Consider the following 11592-nt stretch of genomic DNA (forward strand, 5'->3'; position numbering starts at 1 on the left):
TATCAACCATTAGGTAATAGGTAGGGTTTGGTATGCAGGGCAGTGTGGTCCTCAATACGTCAATATGTTGAGGGTCTTATATAACCCTCAGAGATCAAAGGTATCATGATCCATCTCTCAAGAATGTTTGTTCCATAATCCTCTTGTCTATGTAAATTGCTGGGGGCATTAACTGGACCAAAAGTTCAATGTTTGCAACATGAAACCAAAAATATTTCATTGTGTTCTTTTATTTCTGGATCACATTTAGATTTAAATATTTCAAAACTATAATAGTTCGATAATTGTACCATTTGTGTTGATTTGAGGTTTACCATTTGTTTATTTTGGTCAAATGGTAAATGTGTCACATATCACATAAGCCAGTGGGAATTAGCATTTGCAAAGTGATGATAGATAAAAAAAACAAAAAGGATTGGCAATCAACAAGTTTTAGCTGATTTTGACCTACAGTAAGGCCCATTTAGCAACCAATTCACATATCAAACAAACAATCAATCAATCAATCAATCAATCAATCAATCAATCTGATTGCTGATATCTGTTGACATGAATAATATATGAGTAAATAAGTAGATATGATAATTGTGTTTATTAAGCATATACAATGTAATGCTCAAATCATAACCTAATACAATTTTTTAGACATTATAATGAATCAACATTATGCTACACATAAAGTTTTGGCGCCACTAAGTGGTGGATTTATTGTAAAGTTGAGGGAAGATAATATGTTTGCCAGTGGTCTTACTGTTAACGCAATACTTTCACTCTAACGGCAAACTTCCGGGAATTGTAATAATTTCTGACGGAAGACAAACTTATTTATTTTTAAAATATGATTACTTTGTGTGATGTGTGTTTGCTGTGAATTTAGCAGGTCACCCGTTGGCTTTCTACGGTAAGCACATGAAGACGTGGACCCTCTGTCAGAGCCCTAGAGTCCAGACTAGAGTCTAGACTAGAGACTGCCCTTTGTCATTTGGTGATGGTTGCCATGACAACAATTGCCAAACAACGCATTGAAACGAGCTAGCTTAATTGCTAGATGTTACTTATCATTAATTACGCATATTCTTGTAATATAAACCTAGTCTTCTAATATTTCATAGAGTGCGCCTCCATGTCAAAGTGTAAGGTAAGCAGAAAGAACTATGTGTACGCTTTGTTGTGTTGTAGGCTTTTATTTGACTGATGTTAACTTATTATTGTTAGCTATTTGTGTGATTGACTTAGCTAAGTTCCAACTAGCGTTACAGAGCGTTACAGAGAGTTACTGCTTATCCATAAATTATTTAAGCGTTAAAGTAGTGATAGGACTTAAGACTATATTCTACTTGTATTAAACTATTAGAAAGTAAGTAGGTTAGTAAGTTATAAGCAAACCAGGAGTTGCTTTTTGAAGTGTAGTTTGCAGCTTAAAATTGTAAAATCGTTTTTTTTACAAGTTACCCAAAACAACCTGGATGAAAGCTAAATATGTTTTTGCTTTTTTCATTCTTGCAGACATCTGGATTCAAAGGGACAAATGATTATGGCAAAAGTGAGGAGCGGTGAGTGTTGTTCTTAAGTTGGCTGTCAATGAACAGTTGTTCAGTGTATTTTGTTGTACAGTATAAAGAAATCTGAATATACTCAAAATCTTGATTTTAGAATACCTTTATTTGTCCCACATAGGGAAAATTTTGTTGAAGAAGTAAATGGCACGGAAAGGAAAGACTGAAGGAAAATAAAAGTATTTAGAAATCAAACTTACTTAAAGTACATGAGTAAATGTGCCTAATCACATTCCTCTGGTGCATAACACTAACCAAACCTCGAAAGTACTGGTAACAGTGGCAATGTTACACTTCAGGGAGGGAAGGAGTTGTGTACGTTACAAGTGTGGCCTACTCAACACCATACAGGATGTCCTGCGCCAAAGACCCGGTTGGGTTGAAGTCAAAGAGTAAGTAGTGTTATTTTAACTGTCATTTTACTTATTCACTCATATTTGTGGTTCGAACATGGCATCACGTTTTTTCTCACAGTGAAGGTGAGTGGGACTTCAACTGGTGTGATGTGGGCTGGCTAAGGGAGAATTTTGATCATTCATACATGGAGGAACATGTGAGGATAAACCACTTTCGCAATCATTATGAGGTGAGCCAGCTTCAGTCGAGCATGCTTTGAGACTATACGTTTTAGATTTCAACATTAATATTCTTGATCATTCATATTATCAAATGCCATGACGTCTTTTTCTGAGTTTTCTGAGCTTTTGTTACAGCTGACTCGCAAAAACCTCATGGTGAAAAATCTCAAAAGATATAGGAAAAATCTTGAAAGAGATGTTGGCTGCATGGAGGCATCCAAATGTGAATTCTTCCCCTGCACTTTTGCACTGCCAAGCGAATATCATCTGTTTGTAGAGGAATTCAAAAGAAGCCCTGGTAGCACCTGGATCATGAAGCCGGTAAGCTAGGCAACAGATTAAATCTAGTGCAATAAATATGATCTTTATTATCATCAATTCACCATCAAAATTAACTAGCAATGTTATTTAGGTGGCAAAATCGCAAGGGAAAGGAATTTTTCTGTTCAGGAAACTGAAAGACATAATGGATTGGAAGAAGGTACTGTTTATTTATTACATAAAGGCATTTGCTGTAAATTAAATTACATCCACATAATTCAGATTGATAATTTTGTGTTAACACAGGATGGCACCCGCTCAGAGGAACAGAAGGATGCAGCTCAAGTGGAAAGCTATGTGGCACAACGCTATATAGAGAACCCTTACCTAATAAATGGTAATAAACTTAATGAGAAATGCACTTTTATTCTAAAAATAAATGAATGTTAATTAACGAGGACTAAAAAATGGACAAGGAAAGGGGAATTTAGATTTATATCCCTGCTTACTTTTTTTGCTTTTGTCCCAACAGGCCGGAAATTTGATCTGAGGGTCTATGTGCTGGTTACGTCAGTAAGTACTGAATCTTGTAAATCATAATGTTTTATACAAAATATAAATGTTGCTACATACATGAAACAGTATGCATGTGTTTTAGTACGTTCCCTTGAAAGCCTGGCTGTATCGAGATGGCTTTGGCCGCTTTTCAAGCACCCGCTTCTCCCTCAGCAGTATTGATGACAAGTGTATCCTTTTTTAATAACATTTATGAATCCTTCATGTGAATGTTGTTTTTTTATGATCAATTATTTATTTCTAAATGTACGTGTAAGGGAGGACAAGCACAATGACAGTCATAAAATGAACATAAGAAGGAGCGTCATGCTACCGTTCAATTTGCATTTCATTTAAATGTATATACACTTGTGTGATATTAACTAGTTTTGAGCTTTTGTCTGATGAAATATTTAAGCAAAGTCAGCTTTAAATAGCCTGGGTTTTACCCAATTTCTAAGGCAGTTGTTCCTAATTATGTCGCTTTAATCCACGTCCCCATGGAAAGTGTTACTAAGTCATAAAAGTTCCCAAATTCTTCTTAGCGCCTCTCTTCAGATATGCACCTCACCAATGTGGCTGTACAGAAAACAGCACCAGATTATGATCCTGAAAAGGTTTGTGATTCAAGAAGCTCAGAAAATATGTAACAGATTGTGTTTTCATGGTATGTGTATCCATATGTTTTAACTTTGCTAGACATTTCTGTGGTTCAGCAGGAATGCATGCGTTTGGTACCGTGGTTAATAAAAGATTCTAGCTGCATATTTATGTATTCAATATCCTGTTTATTCTGGCATTTCTTTGTCAATCTCTAAATAGGGATGCAAGTGGCAGTTGCAACAGCTTCGAAGATACCTCACTGCAAAACATGGCAGAGAGACAATAGAAACCCTGTTCAAAGAGATTGATAACATCTTTGTCCGCAGTCTTCTGAGTGTTCAGAAAGTCATTATAAATGACAAACACTGCTTTGAGCTCTATGGGTATGACATTCTACTGGATCAGAATCTCAAACCGTAAGTGCTCCTTTGGTCTTACAAAGTGAACCTCCACATCATCACCTACACAGATCCCCTTAACAAACATGCACAAAGGGATTCATTCTTGGAAAGTTAAAGCACAGACAAGCAAATACAGCACACGTTGCTTTGTTTTTCTTGATACTCAAAAACAAAGCAGTAAATCTTCTAGTGCTATATAAAATATCTCGTAAATCTGTAGAGCGTATCAAAAAAAAAAGAAGTATGCAATTATCCTGCTGTGAATTATAAAACGCACCAGTGGCAGTATCCCTCTCCAGTGGAAATAAGGATACATACATTCATATGAGTTCTCGTGGAATGAGGTAATGTCTGCTCGAAAGTCTATGTTTTGGTGAATAATATCATCCTCTATCTTTTTGCAGGTGGTTAATAGAAGTGAATGCTTCTCCGTCACACACACCCAGTAGTCAAGAGGATTATGAGATGAAGTGCAGTCTGCTGGAAGACACTTTAAATGTTGTTGATATGGAGGGAAGGTAAAGGCCACCTTCCCATTCTGTGTTTGCCTTTTTGTCATTAACATGTAACCCTGGGTTCTCTTTCTCTGCATGCATTATAGACATCACTTTCTATTTTGTTATTCAACTGTCTATAAACCTTTGGAAGGGTAATCTTGGTAGGGTATTGTATATAAAAGTAAAGGATCTGGGTGCAAAAAAAACTTCCCTCAGATCAAAAGATACTGCACAACACACGATAAGATATGTTTCTTTTAACATAATGGTGCTGCTTTCTAATCAATTCGTTTTTTCCCCCCTTCAGGCTCACTGGCAAGGAGAAAAGGGTGGGAGGCTACGATCTGATGTGGAATGATGGGCCCGTCTATAGAGAGGACGTCAATCTAGGAACATTTGGCAGTGCATGTTTCTCTGCCAACACACACCTAGGTAACCTGCCAAAGCAAATGTTACAGGCAACAAATGTCTCAATTTCTTCAGATTATAAAAAATGTACAAAGCATTCTGCAATTAGGACATTTGGCATTGGATCATGTTGGAAAGCCTCTGTTGCGCTATGATAACATACATATTCATGCTGCCAATATATACCTGTTGTTTGTTGCAGGGTGTGTGAATGACAGGGAGAAGCAGCTGCGGCGGCTCCTTAAACCATTTCCAGGCCAGAAAAGGATGTAACACACTCATCATTTTTATGTCCCACCACTTTACCAACTTTAGTCATATTCATAAAAAGTTAACTCTCTGTGATGAACTGATCAGAATCCATCCAACAAGGTTGACATTTAAATATGAAAATAAATTAAACTTACCATAATTTAAGTTAAACTAAGCCCTATTAAGTTTGGGATTTTAACAGTGTGCATGTGTTCCAAAGAATGGCCAGTGAATGAATATCCCTTGAGTGCAAAACATTTATTTCTATGCCTTACAAATAATTGCATTCAACATTGAGAAAATACATACCACAATCTTTCTGCGTGCGTGTCAGCATAATGTACACATTTATAATAACATCGCCCCTTGTAGCCTCTTATCTATGGCTTTGATACTTTACATGAATATTAAGTAAAGAGGTGCAATCTGAATAGATAGTGTTATTTACATTGATGTGGTGTTCCCATGGATCAAGTGCACGTGGTAAATCACAATGAACAGATAAGACAATCTAATGTAAACACAGTGACATACAGACTTCAAGTATGCAGTGTGATATAACATTACCATGTTACAGCATAACAGCTATGATGTGTTGAAATCACATTGAATCTCAGGGATGAGCAATGGTACGGCACAGTAGACATTAAGTATACATTCAGCTCTTTGACTACATCTTTTTTTTCTTTTTGTGCATGACAATGTAAACATAACAATGCTAATGATGAATACAAGTCAGCCACAACACTTTTCATAAATATAACTATGGTATATAAAATTTGGAAAAATAGGCATTTACATTCGTAGCAAACATTACACTTTCTGTCAGAGAGAGCTCAGCTCAATGCAAAATACACTTTATCATCATGGACTACAATTCAAGCTGTTGAACATGAGAAGCCCTTGTAACAAAAAAATCAAACCATTGCACAAATATTTCTGAAACAAATAACAGCACGGCATTACACCACCACTCAATGTTCGTCCTTCTTTTCAGCCAAAGATGCTTTAACTGAACATATGTCTTGTAACATGAGGCTCCAAAAAAACGAAATAAATGCCACATCAAGTAAAGTAAAAGCATTACAAACAAATACATCCCTACATCACAGACTCCACTAGTTACCGCTATGGTTGCATTTGATGACTTGAATGTAATGATGTGTTAAGCTTCACTATGGAATATTTATGCTGAGAGTTATCCTATGGTAGAGTAGTTGCTTATTTGATGCCTATTGAACATTAGTAGTATACTTAGAGATGATGATGTGCAGTGCAGCAGAGCTCAATTTACATAAAAGCTGTTATTTAGGAATCATAGTAGTGCTTTGAGTCATAATGAGCCTTCTGTCAAAACACAGTAAAACATTATGATTGTATACTTACTGTACATTTTGAATGAAATACAGCATGTATATTCTGTTCTATTTGAGTATTTTTCTTTGAAATAAATGCTGTTTTTATCTCTTTTTATAGCAGCTGAACCTCTTGTTAGTTTTGACCTTTATAAGGCTGTACACCACTGACTGGTTTAGACTGCTGTTCAACAGTTACTACATGTTAGTATAATACAGATCACACAGAAAGCAAGCATAGGTTCAAGCTCCTGTACCAAGTAACCTCTAGTAAATAAAGCACTATACTGTAGATGTATAGGGGTTACTTTGCAACAAAGTGCACATTTTTTGTTTTGCCATTCTGCTTACTACTAGCTGAGGATTTGGAGAGGGACTGCGGCTCTTTAGCAGCTCTTTTCATGGCAGTTTTAGAGGCTTGACCTACAGCCTCTGTCCTCTGCCAGTCCTTCTCCACTCTCTTGGAGGTTGTGACCTCTCTCTTACTTGGAGCACCAACCTGTTTCTCTGCACCAGCTGCTTTGCTGCCAGCCGGCTCTTTTTTCAAATCTGTCTCAGAGTTAGCTCTGACACGGCTTTTCCTCACTTGACCTTTGCTGTTCGGGTTAGTTACAGATTCCTGGGGTTGCTTACGAGCATTGCCTGCGGCCTGCATGTTTCGGAGATGACTCCTTCCACCTGAGGGGCTAACTGGGGTCTGGGCTCCTCCCCCACCATTTCCTCCACCTTGGGCTCCAGGGCTCCTCCCTTCCGTTGAGGTTGCTCTGGTCTCACTGCTGCTTCTTTTAGCTGGTGCTCCAGGTCTGGCTTTACGCTCAAGCAGTGGACTGAGCCTTGAGTGGCGTTGGTAGGCATAGGCCGAGCAGCTTCCATTGCACAACGGGTAGCGGATATGACAGTGAGGGCAAACTGGAAAGCGGGAGTGCGGTTGCTGGGCTGAGGCAGGTGAGGGGGGGTTGTTGACAGGTGTAAATGGAAAGGATCGCTGGCTTTGCCGCAGCCCTTTAGGGGAGTTGAGTCGGGATGGTGGAGCCGTGTGAGGCCTGGCCGGATGAGCAGTGGTGGCAGAGGGGAAGCTCTGTGGCCTTGGGCGGCTCCCTGGGACACGGCTGCTCTCTGCTTGCCCTGTTTGGATCTGGAGCCACTCCAGCTGCAGCAGCCTCTCCAAGTACTTCTCGAGGGTCCCTACAGGCTTAGGTCGAGGGGCACCCCGGCCATCCGTATGAAGAAATACTGCCAGCTGTCTCAGGCTCCAGCTGTTAAAGGGAGGAGGCAGAAAGTCTGGGTAACTGTAGCTGGGTTCATCAATCTCATCTTCATCACCCATTGCGCCATGAGGTCCTGGGAAGTCCGGGGGAAAGTCATTACTGTTGATGACCTCAGCCCGGAGGTTAAGATGAGGAGGGGTGCACGGGGTACAGGGAGAGGGCAGCACTGGCAGCCTCTCAGAGTCTGACAGATCACTCGCACTGTCAGTGTCTACATCTTTCTGGTTGTAGTGTCGCTGTAGTGCCTCTGGGGTGGGGGCCGGGGAGTGAGTTAGGGGGTGTGCTGGCATGTGTCGAAGCCCTGATATTGGGGATAGAGGCAGCGAGAGAGCTCGGCGACTCTTCCCCATCCCCCCACGATTCTGGTGTAGGTCATTGCTGCACTGTGACATCCGTTGATTTTCACGTTGCTCCTCTTTTCTGTGCACAGATAAATGTTTGCGGAGGAGAGGTTTCACATCTCCTTCTGCTTCAGGGCTGTAACGAGACAAGCGAGTGTTAGAGAAAGCTGTTGGGGATTTAGAGATGTGTACTTGAGACAAAGCATGCAGTATGAACCAAAACCCTCGCCACACGTACCTGGAGAGTTTGGTTGTATTGCGTGTAGAGCCAGATTTGACCCTGCCACCTTTTGACTGTGTGCCCTATAAAACAATCATTATAGAAATATGTTTTTGCCTTGAAATATATGAGTACATATCCCAGAACACATCTTATACAAGGACATTCATTTAGACATGATCTCTTTTTAATGTACAAGGATGCTGAACACTCACCTTCTGCAGTGTTGTCACTGTGTCCTTATCCTGACCTGGCCCTGGGAGGCCATTTTTCATCTGGCCCACTGCTTTCTTCATCTTGTTACCTTTCTTTGAACTGTGGAAACATGATAGCGGTTAGTCAGGTTCCCCTCTAACGTACGTATGTCTGAGAAATTACACAACACCTTTAGTTTAATCGTAAATGTGTTACTGTAAAATGAGGCTAACCTGGTTACTGGTTCGCTGTTTTCAGTATGTTTTACTCGAATCTTCTCTTTGGAGACGACGCGTTTCAGTGTCGTGGATGCTGTGCGCTCCTGCATGATGGGCCCCATGTTGCAGGTCGCCAGTAGGAATGTTGTTTTGTATCCAGCACTAGCAAATGACACGGTAGCTAAAGAGCCCAACCGACATTTCGGATCATACACTCTTTTCTGAGGATGGGGCTAAAAACACCCATTTTCTCGAAAGTGCTGCAATGCATCATGCGCAGACAGCCGATGCAGGTTAAAGTCGTCCTTCTATTTGCCGTCGACTCGCCTCTCTGTTGAATAACAATGCAGCGACTGTTTTTAACGACGTGTTGTCAGCAGACGTGCCTCTTTTAAGACTGTCATCCTCCTTGCTATTACAAATGTAAGGCGGTCCGTCTAACAGCACATACGCTTTGTTTGGCTCTCTGTCCCAGTCTCAGATTGGTTTGTTTACCTGCTGCTGACTGGCTCGCTGCTTGGGTCCAACTGGGCAATACAGATGCATTGTGGGAGTTGGAGTGAAGTCAAACTAGCCGCTTTTCCAAACGAAATATCCAAACCCTCTCTGAGGATACTAGTTACTTTTGGAAAGTAATGCACAAGACAGGAGCGACAGAGTCAACGCTAGATTTTGGGGGAAAAGAGTTAAACCACTGCACAAAAACGTTCCTTCTGATCTGAAATTACTCAATGTCCCATAACAGTCTGTGACGTTTTGGTCCGTGTGAAGCTTCCTGATAACTGCGCGCATATTAGCTGATCGCCATGGAGGACATGCATATGTGTCTCAGAGTTGGGAAAATGTAAAGCACTTAGATCAGGTAATGTGACTACAGCCAACAGCGGGCACTCTGTGACTCACGGGAACGCGCAGTTCTAACACATACTAATTTTAATGGAGGATCTGACGCTTCACCCTGCAGCTTAGATGTAGCTAACGCTTCATGTATATGGTGAGTTGAGGTTGAGTCTTGTTTTATTAAACCACGTTGTTAAAGGCAGATTGAGTAAAGCGTAAATGTACTGCTCAAAGACAGAAATGGGCTGTAGGTATTCATGCACGTACTCCCAGAGTACACGCCCACTATCTTTCTAACTGTTTCTGTCATATCATGTTAACACAACAGTTCTTTTCATATTTGCAGCACAACAACATATACCTTCATTATTCAATATTGTTACAACTCTGTCATTAGATCATGCTTTGGATAAGAGTTTGTTTTAGGGATGATTGTGACATAATACTAATAAATAATGCTTAACAGTTTTTCTTTCAGGTGAGCAGGACAACATGAAACAGAACATGAAAAGAGGGTGGTTTATTGGACATGAGAGGATTCCCCTTTCCCAGGATGAGACTCCCAGCTCTTCCAGCAGTGTCTCAAGGCCCTGCATTACTATCAAAGTGACTGAAATGCTTCAAGCTGACAAACCTGGTGCTGCAAAGAAGACAATTCCAATCCGCCCCCCGACTCCCAGAGTATCTCTGACAAAAGCACCAGAGCTTCATCGAAGTCTATCCTGCGAACCCATGCCTAAACCCATCATCAGACAGCGATCCCACTCTCTGCCTTCCACCGCAGAGAAGAAGAAGCAATTCAGAAATGTTGGCGTACGGTTTGTTGACTCTTTGGGGCTCGACCTGGAGGACATAAAGCTTTTCAAATCTGCCGATCATCCATCTGTACCGCATCATGTTGCCTTTAGATTGTTGATGGGTGCAGAGTTGGCGGATGGAAAGCATCTTGAGATATCTCTGCCATACTTAAAGCCAGTTTTTGCCCAGCAACCTGGTGACCAGCAAGGATTCCTGCATCGCCTCCATGAGCAAAAAGTGTGCCTGGAGAGAGTCTTGTGTTTTGAACTGTGTGTTATCGGAATCACCCAGGTCCTCAATATGGACTTTGAGAAAGATGTCATAGCTCGTTATTCATTTACAGAGTGGAAGAGCAGCTCAGAAACTAAAGCCCATTGGGTGTCCACCAAAGCCTGGGAAGGAGGAGAGGGTCAACTCACTTGTGATACCTTTCGTTTCCACCTGCCTGTTCCTCCATTCCTGCATCCGGGAGCAGTGTTACAGTTTGCCATTCAATACAAAGTCTGTGGGACTGAATATTGGGACAACAATAATGGAGAGAATTATAAGTTAGTGTGCCATAACTACAAGCTTATTGTGCCCAAAGAATGTGAGGATAGCATGGTGCACTTCATTTAGGGTGGTGACTAAAGGTACAACTTACATTTAGAGCACTTTATGACTTTACTTTTGCCAGATAAACCTATTGTATATGAGTAACCGCTTTTGACATATAATATTAATTTTGGAGACTGCAGGCGATATCTTTGAATCGAATGAGATTCAATAAGAACTGACAACTCTGGAAAAACCAAGTCAGGTTGCACACTCATGCACCTGAAACTAACTTAAGTGCCACTGTTATACTTTTGGGGTTCCTTTTTAAAAATTGCACTCTATTATTTGATCTTTGCAGCTGATTTTTAGCCAATAGAAGTGAAACCCACTTAGCAATATTAAATGAATGCATGTCAGTCCACCATTATCTAGCTGGGTTTCTGACTTGGATTATCAGTTTATACATTGCAGGAATTTTGTCTGCAAAACAAATTGCTCTGTATTCAGAGTTTATTTTTGTCAAACCAAATGCCATAACCATGCAATAGATTAATCAGAAATGAACGCATATTTTGTTTAACAATAAAGCACAATTCCACATAATGTTCAGCTTGTGTTGATATGTGTAGGGTCTATTATTTCCTGTAGCTTATTTAATAGTCTCGAACATATTTTCCATGTATGCAGGTATGCCATTTAAATTGAAGAG

The 11592-nt window shown here is 40.4% G+C and overlaps 3 protein-coding genes across 8 annotated transcripts; 2 read left to right on the forward strand and 1 right to left on the reverse strand.

Moving 5' to 3' along the window:
* The first annotated feature begins 972 nt into the window (after positions 1 to 972).
* On the forward strand, positions 973 to 5948 carry ttll9 (tubulin tyrosine ligase-like family, member 9). Of its 3 annotated transcripts, XM_079676716.1 has the most exons (15): positions 1059 to 1138; positions 1507 to 1553; positions 1678 to 1735; positions 1856 to 1948; positions 2031 to 2142; positions 2270 to 2455; positions 2547 to 2615; positions 2702 to 2792; positions 2928 to 2968; positions 3054 to 3141; positions 3509 to 3567; positions 3773 to 3969; positions 4359 to 4472; positions 4759 to 4883; positions 5062 to 5948. In XM_079676716.1, the coding sequence occupies exons 5-15, from the start codon at positions 2098 to 2100 to the stop codon at positions 5130 to 5132; spliced, it is 1086 nt and encodes a 361-aa protein (XP_079532842.1). In that variant the 5' UTR covers positions 1059 to 1138; positions 1507 to 1553; positions 1678 to 1735; positions 1856 to 1948; positions 2031 to 2097; the 3' UTR covers positions 5133 to 5948. The 3 variants fall into 3 exon arrangements, with proteins under 3 accessions (XP_079532840.1, XP_079532842.1, XP_079532841.1); XM_079676714.1 differs by lacking the exon at positions 1678 to 1735 and having other exon boundaries at positions 973 to 1138; XM_079676715.1 differs by having other exon boundaries at positions 1678 to 1948.
* Positions 5355 to 8854, reverse strand: fam217ba (family with sequence similarity 217 member Ba). The gene is made up of 4 exons (XM_079676713.1): positions 8724 to 8854; positions 8511 to 8610; positions 8314 to 8378; positions 5355 to 8211 (listed from the first exon to the last, which is right to left on the reverse strand). The coding sequence occupies exons 1-4, from the start codon at positions 8828 to 8830 to the stop codon at positions 6771 to 6773; spliced, it is 1713 nt and encodes a 570-aa protein (XP_079532839.1). The 5' UTR covers positions 8831 to 8854; the 3' UTR covers positions 5355 to 6770.
* A 627-nt stretch (positions 8855 to 9481) lies between these two features.
* On the forward strand, positions 9482 to 11486 carry ppp1r3da (protein phosphatase 1, regulatory subunit 3Da). 4 transcript variants are annotated; one of them, XM_079676720.1, is made up of 2 exons: positions 9482 to 9570; positions 10015 to 11486. In XM_079676720.1, the coding sequence occupies exon 2, from the start codon at positions 10041 to 10043 to the stop codon at positions 10962 to 10964; it is 924 nt and encodes a 307-aa protein (XP_079532846.1). In that variant the 5' UTR covers positions 9482 to 9570; positions 10015 to 10040; the 3' UTR covers positions 10965 to 11486. The 4 variants fall into 4 exon arrangements, with proteins under 4 accessions (XP_079532846.1, XP_079532847.1, XP_079532844.1 ...); XM_079676721.1 differs by having other exon boundaries at positions 9510 to 9570; positions 10027 to 11486; XM_079676718.1 differs by having other exon boundaries at positions 9565 to 9702.
* Positions 11487 to 11592: the final 106 nt, after the last annotated feature.

The sequence above is a fragment of the Notothenia rossii genome, assembly GCF_949606895.1.
Source record: "Notothenia rossii genome assembly, chromosome: 4".
NCBI lineage: Eukaryota > Metazoa > Chordata > Actinopteri > Perciformes > Nototheniidae > Notothenia > Notothenia rossii.